The 26870-nt window shown below is 49.1% G+C and overlaps 1 protein-coding gene and 1 long non-coding RNA gene across 39 annotated transcripts in view; one reads left to right on the top strand and one right to left on the bottom strand.

Annotated features, from left to right (window-relative positions):
- SORBS1 (sorbin and SH3 domain containing 1) overlaps positions 1–26870 on the top strand; it is a 232472-nt gene that overhangs the window by 118923 nt on the left and 86679 nt on the right. For 9 of the 38 annotated variants that reach the window (XM_043925929.1, XM_043925925.1, XM_043925932.1 and 6 more), the window contains 7 exons: positions 1366–1434; positions 4015–4110; positions 6103–6231; positions 16536–16562; positions 16681–16793; positions 21290–22003; positions 22615–22977. In XM_043925929.1, the coding sequence (XP_043781864.1) occupies positions 1366–1434; positions 4015–4110; positions 6103–6231; positions 16536–16562; positions 16681–16793; positions 21290–22003; positions 22615–22977 (1511 nt within the window). The remainder of the gene's footprint in view (positions 1–1365; positions 1435–4014; positions 4111–6102; positions 6232–16535; positions 16563–16680; positions 16794–21289; positions 22004–22614; positions 22978–26870) is intronic. The other 29 variants (XM_043925954.1, XM_043925953.1, XM_043925947.1 and 26 more) reach the window with 11 other exon arrangements.
- Positions 18756–22352, bottom strand: LOC122708994. The gene is made up of 4 exons (XR_006345378.1): positions 21977–22352; positions 19774–19867; positions 19300–19522; positions 18756–18897 (listed from the first exon to the last, which is right to left on the bottom strand). It is a non-coding gene; the product is annotated as an uncharacterized LOC122708994 (long non-coding RNA).

Raw genomic sequence — 26870 nt, 5'->3', positions numbered from 1 at the left:
AACCTCGAGGTACAGAGGACTTCCCCAAGGTAGAAGAGGGGGCGCAGGCCTTCCTGGCTGAGGGCCTCTCAAGATCCAAGGCCTGAAGATCAGAAAGCATCTGATTTTCTGAAGAGGTTGTGAGGAGACCGTCATGGCGGGCAGGCGCAGGAGGGGAACTGCTGCTGGGAAAGGGCTGGCACCAGTGGCTGAAGGGCTTAGAGTCTGGGGTGGGTACCCAGGCTTTGTCCCTGGGTAGCTGCTGGCCACTGGGTCTTGCTTGTCAGCTTGCTTTTAATCATCACAAAGGTCAGTTTGTTAATTTGAATATAACCACTTATGCCATCTCACTTACTTAAAAAATTATATTCCAAACAATCATTTGTACATTTGGGGGAACTTGATTCCAAGTTCAATTTTTTTTTTCCTCGTAGAAATGATAATATAAATGATTGACTTCCCAGGGGACTTGCCTGGTGGTCCAGTGGCTAAGACTCTAAGCTCCCAATGCAGGGGGCCTGGGTTCCATCCCTGGTCGGGAAACTCGATCCCATGTGCCACAGCTTGAATGTCGCAACTGAACATCCTTAGTTGTGTGCCACCATGAAGACCCAGTGCAGCCTGATAAATAACTTTAAAAAAAAAAAAAAGATTGACTTCCCAACTCTAGACTCCGGTAGTATTTTTATTTTCAAATTAGAAGTGAAATGCAGTACATTTAAAGTGGAGGGTCTTAGAAATTCACATTGCTTTGTCCCGTCTTGTTTCGTCCTGTACCCTGGGGGTTTTCAGGCCTATGGGGTGTAGATGGTGGTCTTAGGGATGCAGACTGAGGGCTGGGGTGGAGAAAGGGGCAGGACAGAGCCAGGAAGAGCAGTCAGGGAGCCAGGTCATCTCCACAACCAGAACACAAGAGCTGTGGCTGGGGACCGTGGTCTGGGGGCTGGGCCAGCGTGGCTTCCGTGGCTGTAGGTGTGGGCTGGGGTGGAGGGAAGTGTCACAGAGCCTGAGGTTCTATCCTGTCTGGCTGACAGCTCTCAGGATTCACAGGGATGCTTTTGAGCAGCCTTGGAATGGTAGATAAGCCTTTGTCAGGCAGGAGATGCTGCTTTGAGGGAATTAAGATTTTCTTTTTTTAAATGTCAGAATTGAAGCCAAGCCAGGAGACCAGAGAATATCACTCACAGCACACTTCCCATCCAAACAGCTTTTGCATCCTCCCTGGTTCAAGCCACAAAGCATTCTCAGAAACTCTCCCATGACGCTCCAGGGCCACTTTTCAGGCCTGAGAGAGCCCCCGAGACCCAGAACTTTGCACTGGCGGGACTCAGAAAGGGTGGGAGATGTGATCACAAGCCTCATGCTCTTATTCGTTCTTTCTTTCAGAATGTGACGTGGGTGCTTCCAAAGCCGTGGTGAATGGGTTGGCACCGGGCAGCAATGGGCAAGATAAAGGTAAGGCTCTCGAAGGGAAGCCTGGCATTTTTAGAAAGAGCAGGGCCCGGGGCCACCTGCCTGGTGGGAACAGTCACTGGTCTAATTAGGTTGTGACCTAGAGACCTGTTCCCAGGCTTTCTGAGACTTGAGTCTGAGGCTGCCGTTTCCCACTGTGAGGTGACGTGTTCAACTGTTCCCAGCTCACAGGATGCTGCGAACCACCCACCAAATCACAGAGGCCTCATGTATATGGCATTTATCAGCCCGCAGTCTCTCTTACCTGGCATCTCATCTTCACCGGTGATAAATAGTGACATATTCAGCATCCTGACCCTGAGGCTAGAGCCTAAATAGCTGAAATAAATCATTTTGGTGACATTCGTTTCGTGGGCATCCTCCCAAGTTTTGAATTTTTAAAATTTTAGGACAAAAGATGCAAGTGTGAAAGGAATGATGGATAGGATGACCTTTGAGGTCCCATCTGTCATCCCATCTCTCATCCTGAACAGCCAAGCAGCAGGATTCCCACGTCACTCTGCAGTGAGAGGAGGCAGGGGTTCAAGTCCTGGCCTGCCGCTCATAAACAGACACCTCTTGGGAGGCCCATTGTCTTTATGGCTATGAGTTTCCTTATCTAGAAAATGAGGGAATTTGATGATCTGCAGTATTTTTTCCTGCTTGAAACACAGGTTCCAGTGATTCTATCAGTGTTCATCCCATTATGTCTTATGGTATCAGAGAGGGAGGGCAGAAGTCCTGTCATCGGGCTTTTGAGTCACAATGCACCCTTTCTCAGAGTTCGTTTACAGTTTGACATGTTTGGACTTGGTAATTACTGTCTGGGTCAGCCACATATTCCCTTTGAGAGAGGGCAAAGTGGAAAGTCAGAAAGAGCAGCCAAGAGTGAAGGCGTAGAGAATAGGAGGGCTGGGGCGCCAGGGCCCATTGGTTAGGGCGCCCCTGTGCAGAAGGGGTCCTGCTGTCCTGCCCTTTGCCTCCCTGCCTGGCTGCCCTTCTCCTTACCTGGTGTGGGGCTATGTTCCCAATCTCGGCCAAGGGGATGTTGAAGGGCGGTGCCCGCAGGGGAGTGTTTAAGCATCTTCTGAGGAACGTGGGGGAGACGTGGGTGTCTGGTGCTCACCGTCAAGCCCAGCCCTGTGAATCCATTGGGGGACAGGAGACTTCGGGGGTGTACGTCAGGGTGGCAAGTGGAGGTGCGCTCCGCTCTACTCTCTCCTCGATAAGACGCACCTTTGGTTGGAAAATCAAGGCAGATGCCCCCTGGAGCCATCAGGGCGGCCTGGGGTGGTCACTGTTGGGCTCTGCTCTCGCTCTCTTCATTCAGCACTGGTTGACTCTGAGCAACAGTCTTGCTTCTTCCTCTGAAAATGGTAACAAAAACCTCCCACCCAGCCTCCCAGGTGGCCTAGGGAGCAGTCAGTAGGATTGCTGTGAAAGCACGTTTGTATCTGAACACGTGCAGGATTGTTGTTTTCCCTTCAGTTCTTGGCGGCCAGATGACCACCACGCGCCTCGTGAAATGGCAGCCCGGTGGACTGGAAGGTGAACTGCCCTTGCAGGGGTACCTCCTTCCTCCCGTCCCCTTGGCAAGCCCGTCAGCATGATATTGATGCAGCTGTGACAGTCTTGGTTCCCAAACAGCCCAACCCACTGCCCCCCACCACCCCATCCCCCGCCCAGTTATGAAGTGGATTTGGGGCCCTGAGACCTCCGGGTGTTGCCCATTGGTGTGATGTTGGCCCATAGCCTGTGAGCGCACATCTATTTGCTGCCGCTGGGACAGAAGGAGGTCTCACAAGAAGGTGGGTTTGGGAAGATGCCCACCCTTGTGATTCCAGAACCTGGGGAGCCAGGGGGCCCAGGGAGGTCTGAGCACCTGGATTTGAGGTCAGCAGCCTCCGCCCGTGTACCGGGCAGTACCCCAGCTCAGGGAGCTCAGCTGCTGTCAGCGTCCTGGGCCAGGCGCGTGGGCACTGCCCAGAGTCTTAAGTGCGCATTCAGACACTTTGGCAAACTCTTGCCCAGGAAGGGGTGGGTTTAAGTAGACCATCTGTTGCCCAACAGATGGCCATTCTGATTTGCCTGGGGCCAGAGGGCCAGGGTTGTCAGAGCAGGCCCAAGACCCCAGAAGTTAAGATCCTAGAGTAGCAGCTATGAGGGCCGAAAGGACCAGGCGATTCTCAGACTTGTCCTTTCTCCACTCCTCTGGGGCCCATGAGCTGTAACTCTCCCCCGAGAAGCCCCGGGGACCCCATTTGCTCTCCCCTTCCTGTTTGCCAGGCCATCTGCGTCTCTGTAAGTCCCCTTGCCCAGAGCCTTGGCAGGTTCCTGGTGTGCCAGGCAGCAAAGGCACAGACCAGCTGCGTTTAGGGTGCCGTGGCGGGAGGGTTCTGCCCACCCCGGCGCAGGGCTCTGAAGAGCGAAAGCGGGTTATTTTAAGTTCCTGCGTCCACTGCTCTTCCCATTGTTCTCTGCAGGCGACTTCCTCCTATTGTCCCTGCTGGGTTCCTCCACTGCCTGAGGGTTTCCCAAATGTTTTTTTTTCTGGATGCACCATTTACCCTTTTGTGTTTTCAGCAACTGCCGACCCTTTACGTGCACGCTCTATTTCTGCTGTTAAAATAATCCCTGTGAAGACAGTGAAAAACTCTGCAGGCCTAGTACTCCCTCCAGGTATCTCTCCTTGGGTTGGTTTCTTTCTTTTTTTTTTTCATTGTTAGCAGACCATGCATGATCTTCTTTCCTTCTAACAAAGACTCGGAGGCTTCATTCCTGCATGTTTAGGAGCCATTCCCTCTCACTTCTCTGGCTGGTTTCCTTCCTTCTGTGTGTGTGTGTGTTTCTGTGAGCCGCGGGCAAATGTGGAAAGGGGCTGACAGGTGCTTTGCCCTTCCCCGCTTAGGGAGAAGGTCAGTCCAGAGGCTGAACGTCGACTCCAGCTGGTACAGGTCTGAGCCCCTTAGGCGACTTAGGTTCTTCCTAGAGGTGCCAGCTCCCCAGAGTTTGTTTAAAACTCCACCGTCCCCAGGAACCAACGTGGCTGCCCAGGGCGTTTCTGAATTGGGCTGGATTTGAAACAGCTGCCCGATCAGGCTGTGTCTCTGGGATCCTGGTGGGGCATTTTCCCTGAGCACTCCCTCCCCTGCCCCCAGCCCCACCTGCACTCGTTCCCTGCCTCTCCTCTCCATGGGGCTGGTACACTTTGGAGCTGGTACAGTTCAGATGTCAGGTCGTAGCTCATAGCTTCCTCCTACACAGCATGGGACAAGTGAGGCCCAGGTGTCTCTGTATCCCAGCGATGGTACTTTCAGGAGTTGGGCCCACCTGGCTATGCACACAGGACCCTGCGGATGGGCTGGCTTTGTCACTGTGCCCCTCACCCTTTTGAAAAGCCCATGAATCACTTTTCCCAGTATTTCCCTGACATCGGTCACTTATCCTGGTAGGATTGGACAAGTCAGATGCTCTTCAAGGCCGCTGCCTGCTGTGCTGGATATGTGTTTTGTGCAAGAGGTGCTGATGGAGCTGATCAGTCCGTTTTGTAACTAATGATTGTTCTGTCTGTGCTGTCGGAAAGGGGGCTGCCGAGTGGGAAGGAGGAGCCAAGAAACTTGGTATTTCTCAGCCGTGGCACAGAAGCGGGGAGGAGCTGGACGTCTGAGCCCACATCCTGCCTGCTGCCCACCTTTAACTTTCCCCACAATCCCACTCATGACAGTTTTAGGCCTGAGATCCAGGCTGTGCCGTGAGCAACTTGCAGAACTGGAATTCAGTTCCACTCAGCCTCACGGAGAGAAACATTCTGCACATATGCCTCCCAGGACTGTGGTCTGCATGGCTTTCTTGCCTCCTCCTTACTGATTTTCCTGGAGGGTGAACAGCCTGTTTTGAAGCATATTTTGAAATCCTCAGTGCAGTTCTGAAAGATGACCTGGGTCTGCTGTGAGGCCACTGTGAACCACAGGAGGGGTCAGGGCCCAGGGAAGGCTCAGCTGGAAGTGCCGCAAACACTGTTCCTCGAAGGATTTAGCGTTTCTAGTCATTTTCTTTGGTGCGAATTTTCTTTATTAAGTTTGGAATGTGAGGTTCCAGGCCTCGTGATCTTTCTCCCCAGGCAGCACATCCTGTCTCACCCCTGCAGGGGGCTTGGCTTGCTGGCACAAGGAGATTGTCTTGCTTTTTCCGCTGAGGGACTGCTCTGAGAAATGATTGTCTGTTGAACCTTCACCGAATGCCCTGTGCTGTTAACTTGCTCTTCTATAAAAAGGATGGTGTGGGAACTTGAGATATCTTTTATAAATTCTTTCTTGACCTGTGCCTTACTAATTGGTCAGAAGTCTGCTCACCAAACTAAACTTCATTTAATAAAAGAAATCAACCCGCTTTGGTTTGGATATATTTCCAGCTGACATTGTAACGCATCCATTGACTCAGAACTCACTGTGCCTCCATTCCCTCCTAACCTCATGACAGGTGGGAAACCCCTGAAAATACGGTTTGTCCCTCTCCATCATCCACAGATTAATTTTCATTGACCGCAAGACTCTGCCTGTCTGTAACCAGGTTCATCTCATTCCCCAGCTGGACCAAATTGCTGGCTGATTATGGTTTTAATTCTTCAGGCGCCCTGGATTCAGTCTCCCCTTTTGGATCTTTCCTTTTCAGACATGGATCCTACAAGAATCTGCACTGGGAAGGGAGCGGTGACTCTCCGGGCCTCGTCCTCCTACAGGGAGATCCCAAGCAGTAGCCCTGTGAGCCCCCAGGAGACCCCAAAGCAGGAGAGGAAAACAGGTGCGCTGCTTTGGAGACCCGGGGGTGGGGGTGGGGGTGGGGGGGCGCGGAATCCATCGGCTGCCTCCCAGTTCTCCAGGGGCCCCTGCACAGTCTGCTCCTGTCCCTGCCGTGGTGGGTGATGATCACTGCCCTAAATGAACAGGTACTCACTGGCTTCAGGCAAAGGCATGGCAGCGGCCACTGTATTCTAGCTTTTGATGGAACGTGTGGGCAGTCTGCGGCTCTGCAGACAGTGTTCAGGAGGACAGAGAAGGCTTAGGGGTCTCGGGAGGGATTGCTGAGATAGCCTCCAGGTTAGGCTTCTCTGAGCCCATCCCCACTTCTGGGAGCTCAGCGGTGACCATCCAGGTGGGGCTGGGGCGGAATCCCAGGAGACTGAGAAGGGCAGGTGGCTGTCTGGCCTCATTAGCTCCCAAGAAGACAGGGAGGTGACCTGGGGCAGCAGGTCTGCAGAGCATGTCTAAGGCCAGTGCAGACTAGGAACGGAGGGAGCAGACAAAGGAAGCCCCCCTCCCCGGCCCATCCCATCACTCAGGAAACCCGGGTGCCTAGAGCTCCACATTGTGGTGGAGACCTGGGACTTTGGATTGGTTATTATTTTTAAGAAACAGTAGACACAAGTGCGTGCATGCTAAGTCGCTTCAGTCGAGTCTGGCTCTTTGCCACCCCATGGACTGTAGCCCACCAGGCTCCTCTGTCCATGGGATTCTCCAGACAAGAATACTGGAGTGGGTTGCCGTGCCCTCCTCCAGGAGCTCTTCCCAACCCAGGAATCAAACCCAGGTCTCCTGCATTGCAGGCAGATTCTTTACCATCTGAGCCACTGCCCAGACCTGGGATTTTGGAACCTCATAGATGGGATTCATGTCCTGCCTCCACCACCTGTTGGCTATTCAGTCATGGATGAGATAGGTGGTCTCTCTTAACCTTGGTGAACCCATCTGAAAAATGGGGTTGAGAACTATACCTGCCTCCCAACATCGTTGTGAGGATGAAGTGTGTAAAGCGTTTCGTGCCACACCTGGTGGCGTGAGATGAGCTGGCAGACCTTAACCTGCTCGTGAAAGTGCTCAGTCATGTCCGACTCTTTGCGACCCCATGGACTGTAGCCTACCAGGCTCCTCTGTCCATGGGATTCTCCAGGCAAGAATACTGGAGTGGGTTGCCATTTCCTTCTCCAGGGGATCTTCCCAACTCAGGGATCAAACCCGGGTCTCCTGCACTGCAGGCAGACACTTTAACCTCTGAGCCACCAGGGAAGACTTAACCTGTTCTTAGCAGGTTATGATTATTTGGGCCTCTCTGGGGAGCCCTTTCTGCAGCCCAAGTGTTTCTGGGAGCTGGGAAAGGCTGACTTTGAGGTTCCCCAGGCACTGTTTCCTTAGACTGGGGCGGCCCCTTTCCACTGAAGGGCAGTGTTTCTCACACTTCAGCCGATTGTGTCAGAATCACCTTGAGTAGAGACGCAAGTTCCCAGACCCTAGCTCAGAGCATTAGGCTTTATGATTCCCACCTGTAGGCCTGAGGTGGGGTCCGAGATTTTGCCTTCAGGTCATGCTGATGTTGCCGGTCCCAGGACCACATCTGAGAACTCTGACTATAGGGGATGGGTGTTTTCTCCCGTCTTGAAGGAAGGAAATGCAGAGAGAAAATGAATTGGGGTGATGACCACTTCCTTGGTGCCAGAGACGTGCAGACTCTTTTGGTATGGTGGGGAATGGTGTGCTGTGATAGATGGAATTATATAGGATGGAGATGGTCAGTGCCCAACATCCTGGAAACCTAACTTTATGTCCATCCCAGCCAGTGGAACAGGTACCAAAGCAGATACCCAAGGACAAGTCCAGGCTGGAGTTTGAGTAAAAGCCCTATTCTGATGTGTTGGTCCCTATGGAAAGCTGCTTTATCCCTAGGCTCAGGGGAAGGTGTAAGTGGCCTCCAGCACTGTAGGCTGACAGTAGCTTCTTGACTCTGTATTCCTGAACCTAACTTTTGCCCCACTACAGCTTGCCATTCTGCTCTCAGGAAAGGTGGTGACGTTGGGAAGATCCAGCTCCCAAGCTGGAGGACCTCTGGGGAAGAGAGAACCTTAAGGGATAATTTAAAGAGAAAGAACATACCTGCTGCCCTATGTTCTGATAAAAGAACCCATCAACTGCCTGGCCCTTCCTCTTGTGGTGAATGGGAAGAGAAGGGGCCTTGAGCTCCCCCTGGTGGTCACAATATGGCACAACAGAGCCCCCATGTTACTCTGCCTTGCCATCTGTAGGCTTGCACTCCAGTGCTATGCAGTGGTCTGGGCACTTTAGGAAACTGTCTCTAGTCCCCAGATGATTCTATATCTTGCAGATTTGTAACAGCTAATTTTAATTTTAAAGGATCTTGTTTTAAAATGGAAATACCTTGAAGGATTAGGGGATGGCTATCCATCATTCACATGAAAGTGAAGGTGTTAGTCACTCAGTCATGTCTGACTCTGCGACCCCGTGAAATTCTTCATGCAAGAATACTGGAATGGGTAGCCATTCCCTTTTCCAGGGTATCTTCCCAACCCAGGGATCAAATTCAGGTCTCCTGCATTGCAGGCAGATTCCTTACTATCTGAGCCACCAGGTCTCCCACATTGCAGGAGGATTCTTTACCAGCTGAGCCACAAGGGAAGCCCAAGAGTCCTGGAGTGGGGAGCCTATCCCGTCTCCAGCAGATCTTCCTGACCCAGGAATCGAACCGGGGTCTCCTGCATTGCAGGCCTATTCTTTACCAACTGAGCTATCAGGAAAGCCATATCTTGCACTAAATTTAATCTTTGTAGATTATCTTCTGCCAGATAACAGAGATCATTAAATCCAAATCAACAAACATTCATTCTGCAGCATATAGGAGCTAGACATCACTGGGAGTCACCAGGAATTGTGATGAGAAGGGGAGAAAGAGAAAAAATTTTAGGTGCATTATGAGAGCACAAAAAACAGTTTATTCCAACAGTAGAATCAGGTATGGGCCCTTACTTCACTGTTTTCTGACCATGCATAATGTCACACTTTTGAAACACGAATGAAGGGTGAAGGACTTGGGTCCAATGGTTTCTAAGCCTTTCTAGTTCCAAAATATTTTATAAATTTAGAAAGTTTGGAAATTAAACTGATACAAACAGAGTCTTCTTCACTGGAGACAAATTCAGGGTTGTTATACAAGGCCAGTTTGGGTGGAAAGGAAAAAGCTGGGGTTGAGTGGGAGGCCGGGGAAATACACTGATTAGGTGTCCAACAGGCTGGAATGAGTTAGCACTGGAAGTGAGTTTAAAAGAGGATGCAGCTCCAGTGGGACTTTAAGGACTGGAGGGACATTCTTGTTCTCTTATCCTTTGGGTCCTTGGTCATCATCCTGCTATCTCTTGACTCTGCTGGGTGTGTGTGGCTCTTCAGCCCTACTCACCCCTGCCTACTCCCTTCACCTGAGCCTCTGGATGACAACTTGCTGGCCACACCAAGCCATTGAGCCTTGACTCAGCTCATGAAAACAGTTCTCAGCAGTACTTGCAGGCAGCCATGCCAGCCTGGACTGGGAGCCCAAGCATGAGGCAGGATGCCTTGCCTGGCTCTTGCTAAGGATCAGGTGTGCTTCCTGATCCTGGTGTCTTCACAGATAGCACGTGTCAGATACCAGCTGCTCCCACCAGGGCCAGCATCTGTGCCCCAGCCTCTCGGTCTGTTCCTCTCTGCCTTGCTCCTTGGCTTTACCACCTTCTTCCATCCCTGCCAGTCTCCAAGTTGTTGATCACTTGCCTGGATTAGAAGCTTTGTTCTCACGTTACTGCCCCATATCTGTGGCCTGATTTCCTTCTCTATATGGCCCCTTGACACCCACGTTTCAGGGATGTCCCCTTTTCCCTGTCCTTGCTCCAGCTCCCTCGCCCTGTGAGAGGTGGTCTGCTTCTCAAATCACACAGTCCTCAATCAAGGCTCAGCTCTGCCACTGACTAACCTTGGGGAGCTTCAGTTTCCCATCTGTAAAGTGGAGATGTTCTTCATAGGGTTGTTGGGATTCCGCGACTCGTACGTACCAGGACGTAGCCCAGAGCCAGGCAGGCACCAGGTGCTCTTGGATGGGAGCCAGTCTAGTTACTGCAAATCAGGAGGCCACTGCAGAAAGACCTACAGTAATTCCTGTGAGAGACTCTGAGGGTCTAGACCCAGTGTGGTGATGGGGGGCGGGCGGGGGGAGGAAGAGGAGGGGCCAAGCGAGGCGTGTGTTTGGAAGAGTGGAGTGGCAGGGTTGGCGCAGTGTCTCAGGAGCGTGGAGAGGTAGGACTCCGTGCTGAGCAGGAGGCGCCTTCCCTGGTTGACTAGGAGAATCAACGTGGCACTCATGGAGACGCTGGATATATGAGGGGAATCGGAAGGAATGTTGAATTCCGTTCCTTGATGTACTGAGTTTCTTGGCAAGAGAAGGACTTCTAGGAAGAAGTTTCTAATAGGCATTTGGAAATTTGGAATCCAAGTTGCAGACTTGGGAGCCATCGGCATCCACGTGAACACTGGGAGGGTGGAGATGCTCTCTGAGGTGGTGACAGATGGAGCCCTCAGAGTTGCCCAGTTTAAGCTCAGCCTCCATGTGTGAGGCCCTCAGTTCCGTTCCTGGTGCCTCCATCAAAGAAAAAAAAAAAAACCAAAAACCAAACAAACAAAAAACTCAGCCTCCAGACTCCTGCCTTCCATGGTAGCTTGACTCTGGATCCTTGACCACCTTCCTAGTCTTTGAATGTAGACCTGGGTTTTGGATTGGAACCATCTGGAAAGAACTATAGTAATCTTAATGCTGATTCCCTGCCTCCGAGAGAAGCTGCTTCTTCCTGCTTGCTGGTGTGATATCCTGGCTGGGTTTGGGTAATGGCCCTGTTGGTTCAGATGTGGCTCCACCTGTGTCCCCAGGTCAGGGGACATCAATGGTCCATCAATGGACCATCAATCCCTTTGTTCTGACTCAAAAGCCAAGGTTCAGTTCAATCCTTATCCTTTACTCTGTGCCTGTTGGCTCTCATCCTTTCTGTCTGATTCTTGACTGCAAAGTTAGCTTTGGATGTAGAGATTCTTGGACCTGTAACCAGCTCATTTCCTCACATTTGCTCTCCAGAAATAGCAGTAGCAAGAAGATAAGAGAATTGACATTAAAATAGTTAGACATTCCTTACCCCCATTAACTAAGAGTCTTTTTCATGAGCTCATGTGTGATAAAAGAGGCCAGATGAGAAGTCATTGGAGGCAAAGTCCTGACAAGAGAAGACTCACTGTGGTACCAACTGCAAGGTCAGGGAATTCCCAAAACCACCCTAAGGTTTGATAATTTGGTAGCAGGACTCAAAGAACTCACTGAAAGCTGTTATACTCACAGTTCTGGTGAACAGTGAGAGGATGCAGATTAAAATCAGCTAAAAGAAGGAGTGTATAGGGTGGAGTCTGGGGAAGAAGGAAGCATAGAGTTGGCAGGGTTCTTGCCTTTGAAGTCAGGATGCGTCAGTTCCTAGCACTGCGTGTGAGAACATCCTCAGAGCGGTGCTGATCAGGAAGGTCATCCAAGCTGTGGTGTCCATGGTTTTTATTGGGGCTCTATTACATTGGGGTTTCTCTGGTGGTTCAGATGGTAAAGAATCTGCCTGCAATGCGGGAGGTTCGATCCCTGGGTTGGGAAGATCCCCTGGAGAAGGTAATGGCAACCCACTCCAGTATTCTTGCCTGGAGAATCCCATGGACAGAAGAGACTGGTGGGCTCCAGGCCATGGGGTCATAAAGAGTTGGACACAACTGAGCGACTGACACACAACACATCCACTGCCCAAGCGGTTCACTTCACTCTCCAGTCCATTAGCTGTGGACTCAAAAGTCCCCCAGCCTCAGTCACACTGTTGGCATAGTACAGACACAGTCCTGTGAAGATGACATCCCAGGCTCTTAGAGATTAACTCCTGGAAGCCAGAGAGCAAAGGCCAGACCTCCTTTTGGAGAGGGGTAAATTCTTTACCACACCGCATTAATAAAAATTAAACAAGATTTGGAACACTGTTAACCCTCTTTTAACACCTTTTCCTCTAACTCTTGGATACCCTACTGGGAAACACAGAACTAACTCAATGAAAAGTGTCCTGAGATCCCAAGAAGTGATCAGCCAAACAAACTTCCAATAGACCAAAATGAAATTAGCACAGGATGAGATAAAGGAAAATAAGTAAGCTGTGGCCACGGACCAGGAAAGATTGTATATCAAGAACAGATGGAGGAAAAGATAAAGCAAAATAAATTAAACTTCTCGTGAAAAGGCTCAGTCTCCTCAGAGCTGCAAAGCCTACTGAGGATCCAGCTTTCTAAGCCCCTCCTCCACCTCGGAACTCTGAGCCAACTTTTATTGAGAGAAGCATTTTTGACAGTCTATCTAACCAAGAGTTAATAATTGATGATCATGTACATGATCATGACAAAGTCTCACCTGTCACACTCAGACACAAATGGCCTACCAGCTTTGAAGGTTCAGGAGACTAGGTACCAGATGAAAGATGATGAAACGTCAGGAATGCAGCTCTTTTAAGGAAGAAAGGAATGTTCCGTAGGGTCCTGGGAACTGCCTTTTGGGTGATGGGAATAGGGGAACAGTCTTAAAGACTTGGAATGGGGGAAAAAAAAGTGGGTTGATCCCTGAGGATATTATGTTCTTATGACTACTTAGCAAATGGCGGAAGTCAACCACTCTAATTTCTATGTCTGGGAAATTTCTTTTCCCTTATATTTTGGATTCCAATCTTACTAAGCATATACTTAATGCCAGATACTTCCATTCAGTCCTTGTGACTCAAGAGGTAGATAGGGCTTCCCTGGTGGTCTAGTGGATAAGAATCCTCCTGCCAATGCAGGGGACAGGGGTTCCATCCCCCATCCAGAAAGATCCCATATGCCTCGGGGCAACTGAGCCCATGCACCAGAACTACTAAGCTTGTGCTCTAGAGCCTGGGGGGTTGCAACTACTGAAGCACTTGTGCCCTAAAGCCTGTACTCTGCAACAAGAGAAGTCACCACAGTGAGAAGCCTGTGCACTGAAACTGGAGAGGAACCCTATTTGCCGCAACTTGAGAAAAGTCCCCCAGTAGCAAGGAAGATCCAATGCAGCCAAAATAAAATTAGTAAATATTTAAAAGAGATGATCTCCCATTTCACATATGAGGCTCTGTCCCTTGCTTCAGGATATGAAGTGAGCAAAACAGGACTCAAACAAGGCTGTCTGATTCAACAGTGATGGTCCCTTTATGATACCCAGGGGTTTGGAGGAACAGACTTACCTTGGCTTTCCATGACACATCTGTGTGTGCCAGCATCACCTGAATAGAACCAACCCAACCACAGAGTGGACAAAATAACCTGCCCCCACATCCGTGTACAAAGTTCACATCCTTTATTGATAGCCCCTCTTCAGAACCTATTGACATTTAGTATGTATGTCAGTCTAATAGATTTGGTAGAATGACTTAATAAAACCAGACTAGAAATAACCTAGAAAGGAAGGATAAGATTGTAAAAGTGATAGATATAGGGGAGGAAGGAGAACCATTGTCACAATGTGTCCTCTGATGTTTGAAGGCCTGCGTGTGCAAGGAAATCTCAGGGCCAGAGATCCGGATAGATACACCAGTGAGTGTTAAAAATGGTCACTTTTAAAACATGTCCCATCCCTGACCTCAGCAACCCTGTGAGGTGTGTGAGGCGGTGAGGATTATACTTTGCCTTGATCACATAAGCCTGTATGTTGCAGTAACATGAGTAAAAATCAAGTCCTATAAATTTCCCAACTACGTGTTGGGGACAAGAAGACAGGTACCTAGGAATTGTCCCTAAGGTAGTGGCAGAAATGTGACAGGCCATCTGCTCAAAAAATAATTCAGTTGGAACAGGTTATAAAAACTTTGTTTCAGAGGAGGAAGAAATTTGCAAAAATAACCATTTCCCCAGTATAAGGATGTTTTTGAGTATACATTATTATAGCAGCGATTCTCAAAGGGAGCTCTGGGCTGTGGACCAGTGGCCTTAATAGAACCTGGAGACCTGTTGGAAATGTAAATTCTCAAGCCTGACTTCTCATCTGAATCAAAAACTCTGAGATGGGGCCCCATGAACTGTATTTTAACAGGCATTCCTGGTTGTTCTTGATGCGGCTAGACTGCTGTACATGGATGCAGATCACTAGAAACCCTTCTCCTGCCCGGCCTTTTGTCCTCACACTCTTTGGCTTCCACCACCTCCCTGGAATGCAGGCTTGGCTTTGTGGCAGATGGTGGGACTGGTGGCCGTGGGTGGTGGACAGAGTGCCGCACTTGATTCTAGAGACCTGAGCCGACTGCTTTGTCACTTCCTGGCTCTGTGACTTTGGGCAAGTCACCTGGCCTCTCTGTTTCTTTATCCATGAGGTAGAGTGGTTACCTACCTCACAGACTGTGTACACTGAATTAAATACTAAATATGTGTAAAAGTGGCCAACAGCATCTGACACTTAGAAAGGTGTTCAGTAAATAGTTTTTAAAAATCTCAGCTAGACATCCAGAAGACACATCTCTAATCCCTGAGGGACCCATGTTGAAATGGGGCCTTGGGCTCTGAGAGCTGCATTGTATTATTCCCCTCTTTATATAGGATGAGATACGAGGCGGCAGCCAGGAGGAGGAGACTGAGGGATTGAGTCTGTGAGGGGTTGGCAAACTGGTGGTTGGGCCTAACCTGGCCTATGCTTGTTTTTGTATAGCTGGTCAACCTGGAATGGGGTGTGTGTATGTGTGTGTGTGTGTGTGTGTGTGTGTATTTATTTTTTGACTTCCCTTTAATTAGACTGAGCTCTTGGGATTTTAAAAGTGGAATCAATCAGAAGGCAAGGGTATTGGGAAGTAATTTTCCAATACTTGTAAACTCAAATTCTTCTTTGGAGTAAAGCAGGCTTTTGTTTACTGTTCACAGGGTTATTTCTGAGTTGCCAAAAAAAAAAAAAAATTCCCTATTCAAACTGAGCTGCCACAATTGGACAGAAAGCGTGAGGATGTTTTTTCCTTGCATCTGGGTTTTTATATGTTTAGGGGTTAAAGAAAAAGAATGTGCTATGTGAAAATTAAATGAAATTCAAATTCCAGCTTCCATAAATGAAGGTTTATTGGAACACAGCCACCCCATTCACTTGATACTATCTGTGGCTGCTTTTGTACCACAGCAGCAGAGTTGAATAGTTGCTACTCGGCCCATGTGGCCCTCAGAGCCTAAAGTATTTGCTAACTGGCCCTTTATAGAAAAGGTTTGCTGACCCCTGGGCTACATAGAAGATAGGGAATAGACACAAGAGTTGATGCAGAAGATGGTGAAAAATAACACACATTGCTGAGCTCTGCCAGGCACTGTGCTAAGCACTTCTCATGCTTATATCATTTAATTCTTAAAACAGCACAAGTATATCATTATCCCCATTTTTCAGATGGGAAAACTGAGGCTTATAACTTGCTCAGGGCCACAGAACCCATAGGCAGAGGAGCCAGGATTTGAATTGAGGTCCAGTTGCCTTCCCAGCCAAGCTTGGAACCACTGTGCTCTCCTGCCTTGTGGTGTTAAGTGGGTCAGGTTAGAAGAGACTTAAGGTCTCTGAGCTGTGCCAGGCGATAGAGGGCAGGTTGGTGGCTGGCTGAAGGGAGACAGGGGTGCCTTGTAGTCTGATGAAAACTCAGGATGATTAGATTTTGAAATGTTTATGGGGTTTGTTTAATGCAAAGAAGAAAGGCAGGCAGGGAGAGAAAAGCCCTTATCACAGCAGATACCTCTGGGCTTAAATCACGTTCTCCCCATCCCGTAGCGCCAGCAGCTGTGGAAAAAGTGCTTGTGGATGTCTCCCTCTCTGGGTCTGTTTGTTAGCCCAGCCTGCTAATGAGGGGAGGTCATTCTGAGCCCACATCAGGCTTAAAAATGGGGGAGTGCAAGTCAGTGAGTTAGGACTGGACAGGAGAGTTCTGTGGCCTTTTTGTCTGTAAAGTAAGAATGTCAAGAACAATTGTTTCTTCATTACTGTGAATGTGAGCCTTGTGTTTTCAAAGGTCAGCGCCTGTGAGCACATCATGGTTTAGAGTGGGTTCCTATGGTAATTAGGCCATCGTGACTGAGGGCATTTTGTGTCAGGCAACGGGGCACTGGATTTTCGTCTTTCTGAGTACTGCGTGCTTGTTCCCTGCAAACGTAACCATTTCTGTTTTCCCTCTTTTCTGCCTGTTTGCCTCCTTTCTGCGCCACACGTAGTTCTGGAGTCAGAGAATTCCTCAGCAGGTATGGTTTCTCTTGTATCTGTTCTATCCCTGCCTTCCACTGGGAACCCTTCAATCAGAGGGAACCAAGGAATGTTCCTGAGAGTGAGGGGTTCTTTTTTTTTTTTTTCATCCCTCAGATGAGTGGAGGCTTTCTTCCAATGCCGATGCCAATGGAAATGCCCAGCCCTCTTCACTCGCTGCCAAGGGCTACCGAAGTGTGCATCCCAGCCTTCCCTCCAGCAAGCCCCAGGTAGGCGAGTGCCCACGGGCAGGGTGGGGACCACTCTTGAGCCGATAGCTTGCACTTGTGCCTGCCCGCTCACTCAGCTGGATGATGGACTGGGTTCTGAGCCGCACTTTTGGTCAACTCTGGGAAAGCCCCAGGAGGACCGGAGTTAGACAGGAGTTGGAGTCAAGGAAAACAGAAGCATGGGGTGAGGCTGGTCTGTATCGAGCATCAGAAATATCAGCCCAGTGTTTCCTACGTTTGAAACGTGTGCGGAAATGAGGGAATGCCAAGCCAGAAAAAAGGTCTGAGCCTGTTTTATAACAACTCTTTAGAGTATAATGTTCAAAAAGGGAGTGTACTCTTGTGTTTAGTCCATTAATTTGCTAGAGTTGGAACTGTAAGAGTTCCAGCAACTTGTCCTTACGGCTTTTAGATTAGGGAGCTGCGGCCAGCGCTTAATCTAGCAACCTAGAAGCAGCAGACGGAAGTTCAAATGGCTTTAAACTGCCTAGCACTACCTTACAAAAGAAAATCCCCCACGTGGTACACATGGGAGGAGGAATAATTTTGCTGAAGTTTTTCTCCCAAGTTGTTTTCCTGATCTTTCTTCCTTCCCCCTCCCATGTTGCTACTTTGCCAGCTTGACGAAAGGAATAGACCCTGTTGTAATTCAGGCAATCCGTAAAGAGTGTTTTTACATAGCGGAGTAACAGCCATCGAATGGAGCAATCCATTCTTTTAAAAAGAGCTGTGAAAAATACGCAGTCCGCCTCCCCACGCCTGCCTTCTGTGCATGTGCTCCCAGAGCTCCCCAGGAGCCCAGGGAATCCACATGCCTTCCTACTTCCCACCCTGCTTTTCCAATGATTCTCTGGGTTCTGCTCATGGGGACATAAAATTGCACTTGTCCCTGGAATGAAATTGAGTCGGAGATGATGCCTTCCCTCCCCTCTGCAGAACCCCATCTCCACAGGCTTAAAGGAGGTTGCTGAATTGTGTGCAGCCCCACTGAGCACCCCGCTCCCTGATCCAAGTCCCCCCCTACACCCCCACCCCCGGTGCGGGGCCACTGATCAGAACCAGGAGCTGCAAATGGGCCTGGTCTCCTGAAGGCCTCATTAGACTCGGGACGTGGGAGGTCCCTTGTCCAGTAAATGATGTGCCATCATTTCTAAGCCCTTTCCAAGCATCTAAGTCTGCTGCTGGTGGCAGGCACCGTTCCTTCTCAGCACTCTCCAGGTTGGATACAGTTGGCTCTGTACCCGGGGTAGAAGATAGTGCTAATTAACCCCGGGCACATGTAGAAGCACAGCCTCTTCCACTATCAGTGACTTAGCCCAAAGGGTAGCTCACTAAGTCCTTCTGGCTTTTAAAACAGTTCTTCTAAAAGAGAGGATTTTAAGAGTATGTCAAGTGAACAAAAATCCCCTTTAAGTATACTTACTGGTGGCAACTTTGTTGAGCATTTGTTGCATTCAGATCACTGTGTGAAACATTGCCCTCAAGGAGTTTGTGAGGGTGAGCCTCATAGCAAGGATGACCATTCTGTAACAGCGCCTATGAATTGTGTATGCATCTTCTCATCTCTTACTGTCTGAGAAGTTTCTTTGTACTGGGATGTCTGAAACAATACCTGACAGGTTGCTGAGATAAGAGGTTTTCTGTATGTTCAGTGTAAAGTTGACCATCCAGCTTTCAAGAGCCTTTAGGTCATAGATTTGTTTTCTGAATGCAAAAATGACTTCTTGTTTCCATAGCCATGGCCAGAGTTAATAGAATACACTGATTTACATGGAGCTTGGGTAGTTGGGCTGCTGACTGCCCTGGCTTGGTTTCAGACGAAGACAGCTCTCAGACCCCTGCAGGCCTAGCATCTTCTCCTAAGGAGGAGTCCAGGGACTCATGGGCCAGAGAGGAATCCTGTGTCCTGCTGCTCCCACCTCTGCCTTTCCTCCCACGGCCCTCCTCGCCTTACCCCCGGGGACAGGCAACCAGGGCTTTCCCATCTCTGACAGCATCATTGTAGTGAGCCCTGATACAGTAGGGACTGGTAGTTCTGAAACTGTATACACTAGGATCATGGCAGATTCTTCAAGGAGCTTCATGTTTTTCACTGTCCCATCTTCTAAAAAGATAAATGGAATTTCATTAGTAGCTAGCTGGGGAGAAGTGTCAACTGCCTAGGTGGTTCCCACCGTGTTTACAATAAAAGAGAAAGTAGTTCCTTCCATGTAAAGCGACTGTGCCTACCCTCCTCCTTCTCGGAGCTAAAAGGAGCCCTGGGACAGGAAGGCCTTGGCTCTAAGCACGTTGTCAGAGTTCTGGGGAAGCGTCCTCTCCACAGGGTCAGGGCCCTGGGAAGCTTCAGGCCTGATGTAATTCAGCCCTGGCCCCTTATATGGACATAGCCACATTAAGTTAAAAACTCACTGAAATCAATTGCTATATTTGGACCAGAAGGAATCGCATGGGGGACACTTGAGCTCAAAATAATTCTGAACCTCACTCAAAATTGCCTTTTACTTACCTCCCTGACCACCAACATCAGCTCGGCTTGGTGCATGCTCGTTCAAGTGTTTTGTTTCTAGAGAGCATTGTTTTAGTCCGTGAGCACACCCCAACTTCCAGCTTAAGTTCACCAAGAGAGTGTACATCTGGAAGGTTCTGCTCCTGCCTGTGGCTGAAAATACATTTTGTAGTTTTGGTTGGTGGATATATGGCCACATTTGACGGGCACTGACCTGGGCTCCCTGTGGAAAGGATAGGCATCAAGTTAACCTAGTTAACCTAAGGAGTAGATTGTTTACTGTCTCTCGATTGATAGTATAGTCCAGACCCATACTTTATTTCACTTATTCACCCTCACTAACATCCCTTCCCCTTGCTGCCTGCACTCTGCAAAAAATAAAAAGGAAATACAAAATAACCCCCAAGTAGGCCACACCTTTGCACCCTCCCAGTTTAGGGTTATAATCCATTTACCATCCAAACTCTGCCTCACCTGTGCAGTTTAGTGGAAGGTTCTGGTTTTCTTCTCATAGTGGGTGATCTTTAAAGATAGGGGCCAGTGAAGAAAGTCTAGGTGTCTTAAGTTGCTATAAGAAAATAACAAAGACAGGTGATTCAATCAGCAGACATTTATTTGTCACATGTCTGGAGGCTGGGAAGTCCAAGATCAAGGTGCTTGTTCATTAGGATTCTGGTTAGGGCTCTCTTCCTGTAGTGCAGACAGCCTCCTTCTCCCTGTGTCCTCACCTGATAGAAAGAGAGGGCTCTGGTCTCTCTTGCTTATCTTATAAGGATGCCAGTCCCATCATGGGGGTCTCACCCTCATGACATCATCTAACCCTCATTACCACCCACAGGCCCCACCTCCAAATGCCATCCCTTGGGGTTTGGGCTTCAACTTATGAATTTTGTGGGGACACACATCCAGGAAATAAACTTTCCTTATGGCCTAATTCCCAGTTGAACCATAGGCTCATAGATGGCTCTCCTTGACATGAAGATCATCTGGAGATTTATCCCTTTCCCCTACCCTCTGCCCCATTGAACCCCAAGGAGGAGCTAGGGGCTGTGTTGAGAGGAAATGAGACTAGGGCTGCAGTTTTCTAGCTCTGAGCCTGGAACCAGAGCTTTGCACATAAACCATGAGCCTGAGGCTGATTACCCTTTTCTAGGATTGTCTGTGCCTCGTGGCCAGATGGGGATGGGGAATGAACTGAAATCAGGTAAACCAGGCACCGTCAGATGCCAGTCCAGCCGGCCAGTCAGTTGCTTCATGGCCTGGCCCCTTTGTTCTGGGTGCATCAAAAATAGGAGACAACATGCTTTTAATCTCATGACTGTCTTCCTTCTAATAAGTAGTTCCATCAAATTGTTTCCTAGGAGACAAGAGCACTCATGGATTCTAAGTCCTTAGCAGTCTCTTCTTGGTGGGCTTTAACTTATGCCTGCGGGATTGAGTGCTGAATCTTAGGGACTCAGTTGAGACGTTTGCCTCGGGTGAACACAGCTCTGATGATTCTTCTGGTCCTACATTTCCTAAGGGAAAAGAATGAAACACACTCAAGACTTTGAGGGAACTCAAAACTTGGAAGCCAAAGGCATGGAGTGGAAAGTCTTTGAGGAAAGGAGATGGGAGAAGGCCGGGAGCTCTTAGGCTTCTTCCACTGGCGCTTAGCCCTCGGGCACCCTTGTTGGGTCAGGAGGTCTCAGGGGGTGCAGGTCAATACAGAACTAGTGTCAGACTGACTGAGCACTTGGGCTGAGCTCAGCGTCGTGTGATGTTGAGGGGAGTCAGCCTGCCTCTTCAGGTGAGTATGATCCGGTCCTTGACTTTATCCTGAGGAGAAATGAACAAGCCAGGAGGAGTCTAAGCTGAGGGTTTGCTTACAGTCATGTCAGGAATTGTTTTTTCTTCAGATCATGTTGTGCTGCTGTTTCTAATGGTCGTCCTTCTTCCCGTTTCCCCTCCTCTTTCTTTCTTTTTACTGTGTCTCAAAAATACTACGAAGGTCCTCTCTCCCCCACGCCCTCCTTTCCCCAGAGAGGACCGCTTTGCATGGCAGCCCCCCAGCACCCGCAGTCCCTCCAGGGACTCACTCTACCTGAGCTCACCAAAGCCTTACCTCCCACCTGGCACCCTCAGCCAGCAGAGCCCCTCACTACCCCGGCCCATCTCTGTCCCCCTGGCAGCCGGATCAGCCCCCCGAGGTGTGCCGTGTCCTGGGCCCCCGCTTCCGGGTTCCACACCCCTTGGCGCTTGGTCCCAACCCCAGCAGCGCTGTGCAGCCGCCAGGACAGTCGGTAGAGAGAATGTGAGCTCTAACCCACGTCATGAGGCAGTTGGGAATAAAAAGGTCAGCAGCTTATATGTACCTTGTTTATCCCGTAACGTTCGCCCAGTGGCATCGGAAAACCTCGCTGGTGTTGCACGTGACCCAGCCAAAGGCACGGAAGCTGCAGGCACTCGGGCACCGGCTGCCACCATTGTCTCCCGCATAGCCGGCACAGGGACGCCTCCCTCTGCTGCTCCTCCCAGCCCTCCCAAGCTATCCTTTGACATCCATAAAGATGCCGTTGGCTGTGGCCACAGTCCTTCCCCAGGGCCTTGGCCTTCGTTCCCAGACGCAGTGAGAGCACCTGGGCTAGGCCCCCAGGTTACCTCTGATCCCGAAAACCGGAAGAGAAAAGAACCTTACCTTTTGCAGCCGTGTTATCCAGCCAAGGCAAGAAATTAGGAATGTATGTGTGTCTTCTCCACCGTCTCTTCTCAAAACTCATGTGAGCAGCTCTTTTTTGTTTTCTGGGCCACCGTACCCTCCCTCTCCTCGTTAATAATGCTGCAGCTTGATCCCAAATTCTTCTCTCTAAACATCTCAGCACAGTCCTCTTGATCTCCCTGCCTCTTTCCTGTAAATATGTAAGTATGCTGGAGCGTGGAATCTGTAGACTAATGACATGGTGAGATACTATGTTTTACACATTTTGTATCAAGATGCTGGAGAAATGGTCTTCACTCCCAAGCTTTCAGGCTCTGCAAGCCATTTTGGGGGTTAAACACAGCCTGTCTGCCTGTTGTTCTCTTTCTCTCTCTCTCAAGTGGTAAAAGGATTCAAAAATAGATGGGTGGAAAGTAAAGTTGGATGGGGTTCCCTCTGTGTCATAGAGTCAGGAGGCCAGCTGGCTAGCGCTGTCTGTCTCGTGTACTCGGAGAAAAGGGCACTGATTAAATATTTCTCAGAGTACCTCACTGCATGTCCACTCTCAACTGTTTAGATATGGAATTCCTTCTTCCCCGCGGTTCCCCTTCACGTAACGACCCCCTTGTTTCCCACAGGGCGCCACTTCCTCCAGCCCAGCCCCGCCTGAGGTAATAGTTGTCCCTCTCTACCGGGTTAATACCGACAGAGGGCACGAAGGCGCTGACAGACCTCCAGCATCTCTGGGGCCCCACGGCCCCCCAGTCCCGGCGGCCGCCCCTGCCGGCTCACCTCTGACCTTCCCGACTCTAGACGATTTCATTCCCCCTCATCTGCAGAGGCGGCCCCACCACAGCCAGCCAGCCAGCGCCCCTGGCTCCCTCCCCCCAGCTAGCCAGACTCCACCGTCCTTCTCACCGCCGCCTCCACTGGTCCCTCCGGTCCCCGAGGGCCTCCGCAGAGTCTCGGAGCCTGACCTCACGGGAGCTGTTTCAAGTACCGTAAGCTTGCGGGATCCCCTTTCTCCCAGCTTTCCTGAATGTCTGCTCCCAGCAGTAAGAAAACCAGCAAACCAACCCCAACCCCTTTCTCACTGAAATACTAAGTTCTGAGAGAGATGTCGGCCGCCCTGTGTTTGTGTGATGACTGGGCCCGCCTTTGCTTTCACTAGAGCATGCCTCCCCTGTGTGTTCCGTGGGCTCCCGTGGCTGTTCACCAGTCTGTCTAGATGCTCTCCCTCTCTGTCCTGTTTGGAATGCACACCTTCCTACAGAGAAAACCACTTCCGTGGCCTTTCCTTGGACTAGCTGTGCTCTTTGTGGGGCCGGGCAGATGTAGTGTGGAGAGCTGAGGAGAGCTGCGAAATTGTGTGCAAAAGCCAGCAGCAGGCACGGTGCTCACCGTCTGTAGCAGGAAGCAGGGAGATTCTAGGGGAGGCAGAGGTTCACTCTTGTTGATTCTGCAAGCTAGCAGGCTTTCTTTTATATACAGCAATGGCAGAGACCGGGTTTTAAAAAAGGAGTTTAATTGAGTACATGGAGAGACAAGCCTGGTACAAGTGTTAGCACTGTTTCCTCAAAAGGAAGAACGTTGTTGAGGCCCCTGCATAGTGGCCTCCAGGGAATTTTGAGGCAAAACAGTGCTTCAGTGGTCATGGGAAGTTAAGTGTCCTGACACTTCAGGTCCTGCTCTGCGAGGGACGCGTCCCCATCGTAGTGGGAAAGCCAAGAGCTTTAGAGGAAAGACTGAGTCCAAGGACTCAGTCTATTCTCTTCTCAGGAGCCCTGGGAACCAAGAGACCGAAAGAACCTCAGTGTGAGTCATAAAATGGGGACACATGGATCTGTTGGGGCTGTGGGTGCAGTGGGACCAAGTACAGAGAAGTTTCTCTTTCAGGGCTTGGCACAGAGAGGGTGCTCAGTAAATGTCAGCTTTGGTGCTGAGGGCGTGCCCTAGCAAACGAGCCAGAGCCCCTCAAAAATAAGTATCTGGCTAGTTAACCATTCATCATTGAGTTCTGGTCACATTCTAGGTATTCTGCTAAATGCTGCGGGCAGAACCATGAACAGGATTTTTCTGAGTGGTATGTGGGTGCTCAAGTGTAGTGCTCATGGGATCCTCTGAATTATACTCCTAGAGTTTCTGATTGAGTGGGTCCAGAGAGGGACTGAGGACTGAGACTTGGTAATAGGCATCGGGGGGAATTCTGATGCTGAGGATCTGTGGTCCACATTTTAAGATGTAGTGACCTAGTGGGTCATGCAATTGGCTGATGTAACTAAACGTTCCTTAAAGAGGTATGCCTACAAAACTGGCACCAGTGGCTCATTAAACATTAGCCAGTCATGCAGAGAGCAGGGAGTAAACTTGTTTTTTGGCTTATAAGAGAAATTACAGTGAGGTATCAGATAAAAAGCTGAGAAGGGCTACATCCCGGGCTTGGTCCTCTGCTCAGACCTCTAGATACAATGTGATGCAATTAAATGAAAAGTGTGAGTCACTCAGTTGTGTCTGACTCTTTGTGACACTATGGACTATAGCCTGCTGGGCTCCTCCATCCATGGAATTTCCAAGCAAGAATACTAGAGTGGGTAGCCATTCCTTTCTCCAGGGTATCTTCCCAACCCAAGGATCAAACCCAGGTCTCCCGAATTGCAGGCAGATTCTTTACCGTCTGAACCACCAGGGAAACCCAGTGGTTAGGTGAGGACCTGGCCAAATATGGCCCAGGGGCTTGGATATCCTAGCTTTGAGCCTTGCCACTCAACTCTGTTGAAGAAAGGTGCTGGATTATTCACTGTGGCACTTTCCTCACCCCAGCTCAATTTATAGATGAATTTAGAAGCCACTCTTGTTTTGGAAAGTACAGGCAGGGAATGCTTCTCTGGAGCAGCATGTAAAGCAAGTCTTGTTTTTATGGCGCTGGAGTATCATCCTGAGTAGTGCTGTAGTGTATTCTACACTTTGGGCTTCCCCGGTGGCTCAATGGTAAAAGAATCTGTTGTAGCATAAGAGACACAGGCGATGCGGATTGGGAAGATGCCCTGCAGGAGGGCGTGGCAACCCACTCTAGTATTCTTGCCTGGGGAATCCGATGGACAGAGGAACCTAGTGGGCTACAATCCACAGGGTCACAAAGAGACATGACTGAGGTGACTGAGCATGAGGATTCTACTCTTTGTTATTTGCGTAGATCTAGATTTTCATATTGAGTTTTTTTCTGGTGTGCCAAGAAAGATTAGTTGGGTCAGTATCTTCAGTTTCTCATACTTGTCTGGTCAGCCTGGTATAGACTTCCCAAGTGGAGTTCCTTTGGCCTGATAACTTCTGATTTGGCCTTGGGTACAGAGTAAGAGGTGAAAAAGGAAACTGGTCAGATTCCTGCATTGAGTGAGAATTATCAAGAGAAACAGGAGCTCCTGTGGATGGTGGGCAAATCATGGGTTTATATCTGCTCTATTTGCAGTGATTGAAGAGTAAGAAGGAAGAAAATTTCATGTTAATTGATCCAAGTTCTTTTAGTCAATAGTCATTTTTGTGATGTTCCAGAAATAAGATTTATGCCAGAGTACAATTTAGGAGATGCTTAATGTTCACGTGATCCACCCAGGCACTTAACACTTTAAAGAGCTGTATGCCTGATTTTTTGTGTGTTTCTTGGATGCATTGAGGCAGAGTTTTGACACTGCTATGTCATTTGTCTTTATTACATCACTTTGAAAGTAAATGAGGACAAGTGTAGTTGTTTTTCCACTATGCAAAAGAAAGAAATGAGGTGAGGCACTTTTGTCCAAGATCATATTTTGTCTCTTGAGTCTTGGGGAAAGGTTTTATTCACTAAATTGAGCTGCCACTCATAACTAACAGCTGTTAGAGCACTTTCAGAAAAGGTGGGCTGACCAAGCTGGTGTTTTTAAGGAAGCCCCTACTGTGTGTCAGGAGCTGTCCTGGGTGCTGACACGCATATCCTCTCTTTTGATGGGCATGTGTTCCCTTGCTACAGAAGTTGTAGCTGGTAGATGTCTCCTGTCATTCATGTGGCATTTACTGAGCACTGAGGTCCGCAGGGCATTGTGCTAGGTGCAGGTGGAAGATAAGAAAGGGAGGCGGGGCCCCTGTCCTACAGGTGCTTATAGAGTCCTTGGTCTCTGGTGGAGCATACTGATTGCTTGGAGCTACACTTTTATTTGGAAGATAACTATCAGTCTTGTTCTTCAAACCTTTTATTCTGACTTTAGGGTCTGTAAGCTTCAAAATGGAAACTTTGCAAAATTTATAGGAGTGATAGAGGAAACTACATATCCTTACTACATTTTGAGATCTTATTTTCATGTCTCTAAAAAGACTGATATGATTCCCATTATGCAGACTGTAACATTAGTAGTAATAATTTTATTGGTACTTCTGGCAGACATGTCAGACTCTCAAAATCAGGATTTTCATAAGTCTTCAGAGATCTCTGTGACTCAATATTGGAGTGAAAAAATGCCACAGTAGGACCAGATAATGTCCTAGAAGTGAGTGCTGGTAGGGTTGTTCAGTGGTACAGATGAGAACAGCTTTCCAAGAGTTCCAATACTTAACTCTTCCCTGTTCTTATTAATCTGTTGATGGCTTCTTGTCTTCACAGTGTCTCAGTGTTTCTTTACATAAGTACTAAACTTTCCTGATTTTCCCCCAATTAAACCAGCTCTTGTTCTCAAATTGCATTGTGGATTGCATGAGTTTTGCATGTTATGCTACTTTGATTTGAATTTGCTTTTTCAGTAACTGGATTGAGCCACAGTTATGACCAGATGAAAATAATGAATGATGTTGCTGAGACTTCGAGTAACATTCACCTTCCTTCTCTCCCCTTACTAATCCCAACAAAAAGAATAAACATTCCACATTA

The sequence above is a fragment of the Cervus elaphus genome, chromosome 15 (assembly GCF_910594005.1).
Source record: "Cervus elaphus chromosome 15, mCerEla1.1, whole genome shotgun sequence".
NCBI classification, from domain to species: domain Eukaryota; kingdom Metazoa; phylum Chordata; class Mammalia; order Artiodactyla; family Cervidae; genus Cervus; species Cervus elaphus.
Note: the sequence above shows the minus strand (reverse complement) of the source record. Positions and strands in the feature narration are given on the sequence as shown.